The sequence below is a fragment of the Ranitomeya variabilis genome, chromosome 1, assembly GCF_051348905.1.
Source record: "Ranitomeya variabilis isolate aRanVar5 chromosome 1, aRanVar5.hap1, whole genome shotgun sequence".
NCBI classification, from domain to species: Eukaryota; Metazoa; Chordata; class Amphibia; order Anura; family Dendrobatidae; genus Ranitomeya; species Ranitomeya variabilis.
The window spans coordinates 133,205,593-133,218,332 of NC_135232.1; the positions used below are offsets into that span (position 1 = coordinate 133,205,593).

Genomic DNA, 12,740 nt, shown 5'->3' on the forward strand with positions numbered 1-12,740 from the left:
AAATACTTAAAATTTCTGCATGAAAATTAATATAAGGTGTGGAATGTCAAATCTTTGTGCAGGACTAATTGCGGATGCAATGCACAAGGTGAAATCTGCAACAAAATCTGCACATAATGTGGATTTTGCTGCAGAAAAATATGCAACAAATCTGCCAAGTGTGAACATAACGTCAATCTGCTCTCCTGTTTCTTTAAGAAGTTACTTCTGGATTAGCTCACCTGCCGGCAATGTGAGTCCTGCTAGTGAACAGGTAATGCCTGCGACTCTGGGCTGGGAGCTGGACGTCTCCAGAGAAGATCTGATTGTGCACTTTAGCTAAAGATCAGGGTTCTTCTGGTAAACAATAAACATTATGATTATTACTATATTATGATTTCATATAAAACATAGAAGATGTGTATCTGTAAACTATTTATGACATAAGGTGAAAAATAGGTAATGAAGTGATGTTGGTGCAGTCATTGTAATATGTGTGTATGTATGCTCCATATGATAACCGTATTGTTTGGCACAAGCAATGTACACAGTGATGGGACGCTTTGCCTGTGATGTGTAAGGGAAGTTGCTGTTGTGCCTTCTCTTATCCTAGAACAGGTTTCCATAGGGCATCTGACCTGTATGAGGCTTTTTTCACTTTTCGTTGGAATACAGCACCGCTAGACTATGTTCACACACTGCTTGTTTTTGTTTGTCTATTTTTTTTTTCTTTTTTTAACAATAAATGTAAAGCTGCTTTTTACAGTGCAAGCAAACACTATAAGATGCACACACTTGTTTGTTTTTTTTCCTTACTGAATTTGAATATTGCTGTGTGTTTTTAAAAAACTGCAGCATGTCAAATGTTTCAGCATTTTTTTTTTCACTTAGAACGTGGTGAATAATAATGCAGCAAAAATGTTGCCTTCAGTTTTTGTAGCATTTGTGTTGGGGGGGGGGGGAGGGAGGAAGAGCACGTGCGATAGGATGTGAGGCACATTTATTTTTTGTGAGCTTTCCACGTTTGAACTATGTCTTGGTCTCCTCACGTGAGCATGGATGTTCATTTTAGTTTAATTACGCTAGTGATAGGTGTTAGGCCAAGATCACACATGCGAGAAAATCATGCCTGTCCGATACAACTCTACCCGCTTTTATTACACTTGCAATTGTGTATTTTTTTTCATGAACTCGTGAACTTTTTTTTCTCCAGAATAGTCACTATTTTTTCAGACATAAACAAAAAAACAAAAAAAAACTTTTCCACTAATTTGATCAAATTGTTCGCTTTTTTTTTTTTTTTTTTTTTTCTAAAAATGTTTTATGGTATCATAGTGTTAAGAGTTGGAAGGGACCTCCAGGGTCATCGTGTTCAACCCCCTGCTCAATGCAGGATTCACTAAATCATCTCAGACAGATGTCTGTCCAGCCTCTGCTTGAAGACTTCCATTGAAGTCACCACCCACCTTTCACATACTGTACGTATTGCATTAGTGGCCTGTATTGTTTATACTTGCATGGTGGAAACAAAGCTGACTTTTGGAATCCTGAAAAACACAGCAAAAACTGCGTTGTTTTTTTTCCCTACTGCCAAGAGATCAGGTTTTGGCTGCAGAAAAAAATCAGGCACAAAGCAATGTGTGAACATAGCCTTGTAGTTTTCTGTAGAAATGCACCACATAGGTGTATTGGGATCCATATTGTACATATGTGTTCATGAAGCCTCGTATTGAAAGTGTAATAGATCCATGTGTTAAACTGGGTGCTCAGGTTTTGCCATGGCTCTGAGAAGAACAATCTAGCTCTAAGGCTGCCGTCACACGATCAGTATTTGGTCAGTATTTTACATCAGTATTTGTAAGCCAAAACCAGGAGTGGAACAAATAGAGGAAAAGTATAATAGAAACATATGCACCACTTCTGCATTTATCACCCACTCCTGGTTTTGGCTTACACATACTGAGGTAAAATACTGACCAAATACTGCTAGTGTGACGGCAGCCTAAGGCTGGGTTCACATTGCGCTAGGTGTGTCCGTCTAACGGACTCGTTTTTAAGTAGTAAAAACGCAATGTAACGCACTTACTAACGCGCCCATAGACTTGCATTGTAAAACGCATCGTGACGCATCCCTAAATTGGTATGCGTTTGTCACATAACGTTTTTTTTCTGACGGACCTTCAACGCGGCTTGCAGCGTTCTCGGGTCCGGTCAAGCTAACGCACTACTAACGGAAGCGTTCATTCTGCCATAGAAGGCTATGGCAAACGCAGTCAGACGCAAATCATGAAAAATTTCCAAATAGGACCACACGTTTTAATAGCGTTTGAGGGTGGTCACATGTGTCATGTGACAGGAAATGTGATTTCGGCCATTAAGAGGAATATACCACCCACAATAGGACTACTGCACGTGACAGAGTGTTGCAATACCTCTCCTGAAATGTAAGTACATTTCTATATATATATCTCAGTATACATCATGGGAGTCTGTAAAATGTCCGTCGGATGTGTGTGTACTAAACATGTTGCTTTGTTGCACACAGATGTCGGACACAGATGTCAGCAGCAGCAGCAGTGTGTCTGCGATTTTTTCGTCACAGTCGGTAGGCTTGCACTTTAAAAAACCACTATAATGTTGTGTGAAACTCCATTGTATTGAGCTAGGCATAACAATCCTGTTTATTGTTTTATTGTGAATAGGAGTCTTCTGAGCCCGAGGCTGCTAGACCACCCCCCAAAAAACATGCTAAAAAAACAAAGGTACATAGCACACATGTTGAATTTTTCAGGCATAAATTTATTGATCCAATGAATGTTAACATAATTTAATGTTAAAATGTTTTTTTTTTACATTTTACATACACAATAGGTGGTGCAACACGGAGGACAAAAAAGAAAGAAGGTCCCTAGCCGTCTGTCGTCGCCACAACTGCCAGTGGTAAATATCAAATTAGAAATATTCTATCCAATATTTATCAACAATCTATCTATTCAATTTCTATCTACTATACCTGTAAAATATCAACTATCTATCGCTCCATCTATTTTTGTCAATCTATATCTATGTATATATCTATATCCATGTATCTACCGGTATCTATTTATCTATCTATCAATATCTATGTATCTATCTATAAATATGTATCTATCTATGTATCTATCTATCTATATCTATATCTATGTATCTATCTATATCTATATCTATCTATATATATGTATCTATCTATTGCTATATCTATGTATCTATCTATCTCTGTATATATGAATATGGCCATCCAGTGAAATTGAAACTATCAACCTAAATTTTTTGGGTTTACCTAGTCCAAGTCAGCGGCCAAAAAAAAAAGGATTGTCGTTGACGAAGAGCCATTGACTATCCACAACGAGACACTGATCAACCTTGTTGAAGCCAACCCCTCCATATGGGACCAGAGCGACAGCTCCCACCATGACATCGTGAAAAACCGGAAGTTGTGGGATCAAATAATCTGTCACTTTGATCCCCGATACATGGAGAAGTCTACAACTTCAAAGAAAAAAATTGGTAAATATTGGTGACGTAACATCGGAAAATGTAAACCCCAAAAAAATTTCTATCCTATCAACCTATCCACTTGTTGTCTATCTCTCAATTATGAACTATCTGTACACTATCTATCTATACACTATTTCTAAAAACTATTTCTTAACTATCTATCTACTATTTATATCTCAACTATCCTAGCAAACTATGAAAAATGTTTCCTATATCTTCAAACTATCTGTCTACTATTTATTTTTATTTTTTTTAATTTAAAGCCGATGCTGTCCATACCCGTTGGAAGTCCATCCGCGATCGCTTTGTCCGTGACTACCGGAACAATCAAAATGCAGCAAGTGGATCCAGTGGTAAACGGGTGACCCCGTATGTGCATTACGACCAACTGCTCTTTCTTCAAAAAACATTGTCTCAGCGCTCGTAAGTACAAAAACGTCTGTGTGCGAGACAAAATTGTTTAATAAAGGTAACTAATTTACTTTATTTATATTAATTTTTTTTTTGGGTTACAGCACAATATGCAGTACCGCTGCTCCGAGACCGACAGAGGAACTGGAACCTTCTCCAGTGGAACCAACACAACCTGAAGATGTGTCTGGCATCAGCGAGCCACGATCTGCGGACAGAAGCACTGTTGCTGCAGGTGTGAGTGCCCGGTTGCAATCACAGCGTGGACGCAAGCGAGCAACCCAAAAAGATGAAGCTGATGCAATTATCGTGGATGGACTCCAACGGGTAGAGGACATGTGTCGCAGTGAGCTGAAAGACGTGAGGCGAGAAATTACCGAGCTGCAAGCACGCGAGTCTGTCTACTCTGCTAATGAGTGGAAGCTACTTTTCTTATCCTATGTGCCTGTTGCCCAAAATATCCCGGCACATAGAAACTTTATGTTTAGACAAAGACTGAACGAGCTTGTAGAGGAATTTGTGGGACCACAAGAACCCGCTCCATCGGGAACTAGAAGAATGGACTTGCCGGCCTACAACCCTCAATATAGAGGCCGGGGTGAAACGAGCGTGGAACCTCATAGACATAGTAGCAGTCCATCATATAGTTGGGCAGACAATACGCCCGTGCAGTACCAAAGTCTTTAGTACAGTTCAGTGTCCCCAGCCAGGTGCAATAACCATGTTGCAAGTTTTCTATTTTTTTTTTTTTATGTTTTTTGTTGTGAATTTCTATTTTCCTTTTTTTTCTTCCCTATGGGATATCATATGTTAAACCTGTGTACCAAAAGTTTGTTGGAAAAACCCATAAACATGTTGTAAACTGTTTCAAATTTAATAATCTTGGATGACTTTAACTTTTAACACAACACAACTTTATACACGACATAAGGTAATTTTTAACACGACATCTGGTTAAAAAACTTTTTACACGCCATAAGGTAACTTTTTACACAACATCAGGAAGACTTTACAATATTTTCACACGTATCTGTCTTGCCATGGAACATGGCCTTCATGTGTGAAGTAGTGTGCAAACTGATCACGAATCCTCATTATTTGTGCTGTTGACCGAACAGCAGTAGATTCAATGCTCATGAGGTTCGACTCACAATCATCAGGGTCTACCACCTGGGTTTCATGTCTCGCCACAAAATTATGCAGACAGATGCACGCCTTCACAACACGGTCCACATTTTCTGGTTGCAGTTGCATGCAGGTTAGTAAAATCCGCCATTTCAATGTCAAAATCCCAAAGGCACACTCCACATAACGTCTAGCCCGGCTCAAGCGATAATTAAAAATGCGCCTGCTGGAGTCTAGACTACGGCTTGAGTAGGGCTTGAGGAGATTTTGTCCTAGTTGGAAGGCCTCGTCACCAACTAAAACATAGGGCAAACTTGGGCCTTCGGTCCCCGGAAGAGGTCTTGATGAGGGTATGTTGAAACTTTGGCTGTACAAACATCGGCCCATGTTGGAGTCTCTGAATACTCTGGAATCGTTAGTCCGGCCATAAGCACCAATATCCACAGCAACAAAACGGTACCTGGCATCCGCAATAGCCATCAATACTATAGAAAAGTATTTCTTATAGTTATAGTACAGGGAACCACTATGCGCAGGTTTCTGAATCCGAATGTGCTTGCCGTCCACGGCACCAATACAATTGGGGAAATTAGCCACATCCTCAAACTGTTGGGAAATCGCTAGCCACATTTCTGATGTCGGGGTTGGTAGCACAAGTGGTTGCAAGTTATTCCAAATGGCATCACAAGTTTCCCGAACCAGTTGGCAAATTGTTGACTTCCCAAGTCTAAACTGATAATGCAGTGATGCAAAAGTTTCTCCGGTAGCCAGATATCTGTCGACATTTAAATAAAAAAAAAAAATTAGGATTGTTAGTGATCATCTAAAGCCTAGTTACAATAGAATATACAATTGCAAAATGAACATTATGCCCCACGATACCTACATCTAGTGTTTGTCAATAGAATGCTAAAAAAAATGTATAATTACCTCACAGTCACTACTAGACGTTGCTCCGCACTGATGCTTTCACGGAAAGTGCTGCGCTGATGATGTATCTCATCCTTCACATGCGAGAGCAGAACATCAAAGGTCTCAATGGACATCCTGAGATAGCGTTGGAATTTGGAGGGGTGATCCCGAAGCTGCACATACAGGGTGTGAAAGGCACCATATGTACTCCGCAAGAAATTCACTTCGTGGATCCAATATCTCCTTTGCGAACTGCGCTTTCTCTGACGAAGTCGCAACCGCATCAAGCGAAATCTGACGAGCTCAGACACAAACATCTTGCTAGCAGAAGTTCACTCAATGCTTTCAAAATGGAGAATGAGTCTGTGCCCACACCCGACAATGACAAAAGGGAAAAAAAAAAAAAAAGAACAACTTTATTGACAGTGACAAACGCAGACAAACGGATACGGACATCAAAATGAAAAACGCGATCACATGCGTTAACGCTAGCGTTACTGTGACGACGAATTTCACATATTTTTTGCTCCTTTTCTGTACATGCGTTTAACGCCATGTACTTGACGCAATGTGAACCTAGCCTAAGGCTATCCATCTGTAATACATGGTGACCATAAATTTGCAGTCTGCTCTACTCCATAGGTTTTGGGAGGAAGCGAAGCTTTGTTTGGCACACAGTACATCTTATTCTATAAAGTGACCCTCTCAGTGGTAGTAATTGATTTATGGATGGATTTATGTGTCGCACTTGTGGTTAGAGCGTAGCATCCACCACTGCACCATTCCACAAGATCTCGCGTCCATGTACCGCTGGCACAATACTCCAGCTTTGTCATGCACGAAAGACGGTCCGCATGCTAGCCAATCAAATTATGAGTTCACAGGCAGTTTGCAAAAATTGGGGAAATTTGACCATGTCTGCGTGTTTTATATTTTTCTTCTTATCATTTGATAAAGGCACATAAAAGTTTGCCAAACTACATCCGAGCCTTCAGACTCTCCCTTGGCAGATGATGTCAGGTGAGAGCAGATGCAGCCGTAGTAGACTATGCTCCCACAATGGTTATTTGGTGAACCTTTGATGTTGCAGATTTTCTACACCTTTTAGGTCATTGTGGTTTTTCTAATATATTTTTCTTTTAAATGCGGTTGTATTGCCTATGGCGTTACTTTTTTTTTTTTTTTTCTCTTGTTGATATCTCATTTTAAAGTGAGCTACTTTGATTTCGATACTTCCTGGTATTTGACTTTGACAACTTTTATTCATCTAGTCATGTGCGAATTACATGTGTTTATAGCGTTTCTGAAGAAGAAACGCGCTAAAAACAAACATATGCTTTGTGCCTATGGATTTTACATATTGAAAGCAAGTCTATGCAGAAATTCTTGGCATACCCACAAGAGAAATTGACATGTTGCGGATTTTAAAAAAAACTCACCGCAGGCCAATTTCCACAGCGTAAAAAGAAAAAGAAAAAAAAAATCAGTGGGCATGCTATTTCTATAAATGTCATCTACTTTGTTGGATCTGTAAAATGCTTTTTTTTTTTTTTGCTGCAAACCTAGCATCAGCAATTCATCATAGGTGCTTAAAGGGGTTGTTCACTGCTAGGACAATCTAAATGTTTGCCCCCATTAAAATAACACTTAGGCCGGAGTCACACTACAGCGAGATACGGCCGAGTCTCGCAGGTTAAAAACAAGCTCTGGCAACGGCACTCCGGAGTGGAGCGTGCGGCTCCATGATCTCGCTGTGTGTGATCCCGGCCTTAGTCTCACCTCCCGTGCCAGCTTGTCGATACACCGGTGTCAGCACTCGCATTCCTGGGGCTCACATGAAGTTTTTTTCATGTGAGCCATGCGCCCAATTAATGCTGGCGTCACTGTCCCCACGTTCAGACATATTGAACATCAACAGGAAGTCGGGGCTGTGTCTCTGACACCAGCGCTGATTTGGTGCCAGGCTCCAGAGGTGTATCTAGCGTTTCTGGCACCTGGGGCAAGAATTCATTTTGGCGCCCCCCCGTCAGCCCCATCATTGTCCTCTCCTCCACCACCATCCCTATCATTGCTCTCTCCCAGTCAGCCCCATCATTGCGCTCTCCTCCCCCCACACACACACACCATTCACTTCTCTGCACATTCCCCTGCAGCGCGATATATACACACACACACACACACACACACACACACATACACACATTCTCACACACACATTCACACACACCTCTCACCTCTCCTCGCGCTCTGCCGCAGCAGCTCCATCGCCTTCCTCTGACACAGCCGGCGGCTGAATGATTACGTCATCCAGCAGCGCCTCTGTGTGAGAGGAAGCAGGAAGACAGATCGCTGGGCAGCGGAGCTGCAGGGATTTCTCCCTGCCCGCCGCAGCCACTTGTCAGGGGCTCCCCTCCCCCTCTGCACACATTGGGAGCCGGCACTCTGCAGCTTCTCTGTGCCGGCTGTCAGCTTGACAGTTGGCACAGAGAATAGCTGACTCCCAGACCGGGGGCGGCAGAATGCAGCTGCCGGGGGAGACACTGTGGACCGCCGAATTAGGCGGCACGACTGCGCCCCCCTGCCGGCTGCACCCGGAGCACATGCCCCGGCTGCCCCCCCCTAGATATGCCACTGCCAGGCTCACATGACAAAACCATGTGTGAGCCCTGGAAACAAAAGTGCCGACATCACTGAAACCACACCGGCGGCACCGAAGGTGAGTAGAAGTGTTATTTTAATGGGGGAAAACATTCAGATTGAGAAGGGTTGGTCCTAGTGGTGGACAACCCTTTTAACCTTAATCTATGACACTGGATCCTTTTCTTAATCCAGGAGATGAGCTCCTACCACGGGTGTTCAGCAGCGCCTTACTCCCCTCTTCCCACTGAAAACACATGCAAGCTTGGTCAGGCTTCTGTATTCGCGGGTGAATCGGGAAATTGTTGGCTGAACAATAGTGATGAGCGAATATACTCGTTACTCGAGATTTCCTGAGCACGCTCGGGTGACCTCCGAGTATATTTTAGTGCTCGGAGATATAGTTTTCCTCACCTCAGCTGAATGATTTACATCTGTTAGCCAGGCGGAGTACATGTGGGGGTTGCCTGGTTGCTAGGGAATCCCCACATGTAATCACGCTGGCTAACAGATGTAAATCATTTAGCTGAGGTGAGGAAAACTAAATCTCCGAACACTAAAAAATACTCGGAGGTCACCCGAGCGTGCTCGAGAAATCTCGAGTAACGAGTATATTCGCTCATCACTACTGAACAACCATTTGGGCGACCCTTATCCTAGTTATATGGGCACCATTTGGTGGCAAATTCAAGAAAAAAAAACCTGTGGTTATGCCAAACAGCAATGTATTAAGTAAAGTAGCTCCAGTAATCCAGTAAATCCTGAGAGTTTTATTTATTTTTTTAATAATCATATCACATTATTTCTGCTGCAGACTTCAATGACAATAGGCAATGTATTTAGATGTCGTCTTGGTGCGGGGATGGTCCGCCTTTCTGTGGGGTGGTCTTAGTATACAAATACAAACTGGAGACTATGGATCTCTAGACATGAACTTAGTAGAGATACCAGTCCTGGATGTGATTCCTTCTGCTGTATTGTTACTTTGTGTTTTTGTATTTTTTTATGCTTGTTTGCATACTTCTAAAGCAACATAATTACAATATTTTAAAAAGTTGTATAATTATAATAATCATTGCTGATTTTACATGTTTTTTTTATAAACAGGTATGGCTGGTAAAGGAAGAGGGCGAGGGTCAAACTTTACATTTGACCTGCAAGCAATTGGCTTTTCAAGGGGTGATGCTCTTCCAGAGACTCAAGCACAGCCCTTGCCCCTGTACCCAGTAAGTGCTGTTAATGCTATGGATTTCAAAGGCCTCATTCTGATGTCCGTTTTTTGCATACGATTGCTATCCGCTATTTTCATAGATGGCACTTTCACTTATAATAGTCTTTGGGGCCATTCACAAATTAGATATTTTTTTTTTTCCTCGTACAGAGTGCCGCAGTCAGATTAAAATAAGCAATGAAAGTCAATGGGGCAGTGAAAAATTGGACTGCACTCTGGTTACATCTGAGCGCAGACCAATTTTCACAGACCTTAAAGAGAGCCCCATTCTCATCTGTCAGTAAAAACTCAAAGAAAGGATTACACTCTTGGGCACAAATGAGAGGTGAAGTTCTGTCCACTTCTGCTTAGGACAGACACTTTCAGGGCTTTGTTGTGGCCTATAATGCTGGTGGATGGTAAATGCATGCTCCCTCCTTATGGATCCATACTGGTTCATCTTGTGGCTCTTCTTGACGATTCTTGTGGTATTGATTACTGAGTACTCGGTGTAATAAGATCTGTATATTTACGAATATACATATGCTTGTTGTTTCTGCCTATTCTAGCACATAGACTTCAAACCGTCTTCTTTACTAGAAGGGGAAGAACAGAGCTACTTACTGGCATTAAAACAAGAACTGCGAGGAAACATGAAATCTTTACCGTACTATATGGGGAACACCAGTGAAAAGCAAAGTATGGTATACTGAATTCTGTACAATGTATTACACCACTACGTACACTCGGGGTAATATACTGTGTATACGGTAATTTGTATTTCTATAACTATATGCCCTCCATAAAAGCTTCCACAGGGGTGTTGCTTAGTTGTTATCTCTGCCAGGATTGCATAGTAAAGAGCGGACTCCTGTATTCTCGTGGTCACCGCTGAAGACAGCTTGGCCCTAACCCTTGCATCTGGGCATTATTTGTGGCAGCTCCTGATTAAAATTGTTATCGTCTTTAATATAGTGCAAAGATCATATTATACAGCACTGTGTACTTACAATTGCTCATTCTGTCCTTCTACCCAGCTCATTCTTCTCTTTTCCATTAGATCTATGACATCATGTGATTAAAAATTGACTAGCTGAATCCTTCTAAGTTCTATATAGAAACAAGAGGTCATTTAAGGCAAAATGAACAATTGTAAGTACACAGTGCTATAAAATATGACTGCAATATATTAAGAGGCTGAAAACGTTGATGGGAGGAGTGCTTCTTTAAGAAGGTTGTACATATGAGAGGTATTGGTATCTATAGCTTGTTTTAAAGTTACTCTCCGGTGCAAATCCAAAACTTGACTACACAGCTCTGGCAAAAATTAAGAGACCACTACAAAATGTTCAGTTTGTCTTTTTTTTTTTTTTTTTTTTCTCTTTATAGGTATACAGTGGCATGTAAAAGTTTGGGCACCACTGGTCAAAATGACTGTTATTGTGAACAGTATAGAAAGTTTAAGATGAAATGATCTCTAAAAAGCCTAAAGTTAAAAATGACACATTTCCTTTGTGTTTTAGGTAAAAACAAATAAATATTTTCATCTTTTGCATCTTAAAAAATACAAAAAGGAAAATGGGTAGATGGAAAAGTTTGGGCACCATTGAAGAAGTTGTGTGTTTTCAGATAAATTTGACCAATGTTTCAAACCTTAATAAGCCTGTTAGGGGTTATGGCTTGCTCACTATCCTTGTTAGGAAAGACCAGGAGATGCAAATTTCCCAGCTTTATAAAAACCCAGCCTCCTCTAACCCAGGGGCGGATTATCAGAGGGTCAATATGGGTGGTAGCCCAGGGCCCAGTGGTGTGGGGGGGCCCTGGGCTACCGCACATATTGACCCTCTGATAATCCGCCTGAGTGTGAATGCCCGCCGGCATTTATGTGCCCCCGGACCCGGTGGGCAGAGAGAGGGGGCCCGCATCGGGCCCCTTCTCATCTGCCCACCGGGCCCCTTCCGGCGCTGCGGCAGTTTATTCCTATTGACGTGCGGGCGCGCGCCCGCACGTCAATAGTTAACAGCCGCCAGCCAATTGGAGGCTGGCAGCTGAAGTCAGCCGCAGTGCACACGTCGACGGCGTCTGGCGTCATTGTCAGTCGCCGGCGAGTGTGCGCTGCTGGAGGGAGCTCACCGCCTGGAGCGCTGGTCAGGTGAGGAGACTCTGTTTTTTTTTGTTTTGTTTTGTTTTTGATGAGCTAACGGTGGACACACTGGGGCAATGCTGGAGACACTGGGGCAGGTTGCTGGAGACACTGGGGCAGGTTGCTGGAGACACTGGGGCAGGTTGCTGGAGACACTGGGGCAGGTTGCTGGAGACACTGGGGCAGGTTGCTGGAGACACTGGGGCAGGTTGCTGGAGACACTGGGGCAGGTTGCTGGAGACACTGGGGCAGGTTGCTGGAGACACTGGGGCAGGTTGCTGGAGACACTGGGGCAGGTTGCTGGAGGACACACTGGGGCAGGTTGCTGGAGGACACACTGGGGCAGATTGATGGAGACATTGGGGCAATGCTGGAGACACTGGGGCAGATTGCTGGACACACTGGGGCAATGCTGGAGGACACACTGGGGCAATGCTGGAGGACACACTGGGGCAGATTGCTGGAGACACTGGGGCAATGCTGGAGGGGACACTGGGGCAGACTACTGTACAAACTGGGGCAGATGATTGCTGGAGACACTGGGGCAATGCTGGAGACACTGGAGCAATGCTGGAGACACTGGGGCAGATTGCTGGACATACTGGGGCAGATTGCTGGACACACTGGGGGCAATGCTGGATACTCTGGGGCAATATGCTGGACATACTGGGGCAGATTGTTTTAAACCAAATATTTTTTTATTGTGCAAAAGAAATATAATAAAATCCATTTAAATAACAGGGTGCATTAGTGTTTTTGATTTTAAAGAAACATACCCCCCCACCC

General features: G+C 42.8%; 1 protein-coding gene and 1 long non-coding RNA gene across 3 annotated transcripts in view; both read left to right on the forward strand.

Annotated features, from left to right (window-relative positions):
- The first annotated feature begins 214 nt into the window (after positions 1-214).
- The window catches only part of POLR3G (RNA polymerase III subunit G), a 104,125-nt gene continuing 91,599 nt past the window's right edge, over positions 215-12,740 (forward strand). Inside the window, exons 1-3 of the mRNA XM_077288987.1 lie at positions 215-339; positions 9,709-9,827; positions 10,381-10,510. Of these exons, the coding sequence (XP_077145102.1) occupies positions 9,711-9,827; positions 10,381-10,510 (247 nt within the window). The 5' untranslated portion in view covers positions 215-339; positions 9,709-9,710. The remainder of the gene's footprint in view (positions 340-9,708; positions 9,828-10,380; positions 10,511-12,740) is intronic.
- Positions 2,542-4,030, forward strand: LOC143807428 (uncharacterized). Of its 2 annotated transcripts, none has more exons than XR_013221721.1 (3): positions 2,542-2,919; positions 3,303-3,525; positions 3,780-4,030. It is a non-coding gene; the product is annotated as an uncharacterized LOC143807428 (long non-coding RNA). The 2 variants fall into 2 exon arrangements; XR_013221720.1 differs by lacking the exon at positions 3,780-4,030 and having other exon boundaries at positions 2,542-2,741; positions 2,851-2,919; positions 3,303-3,736.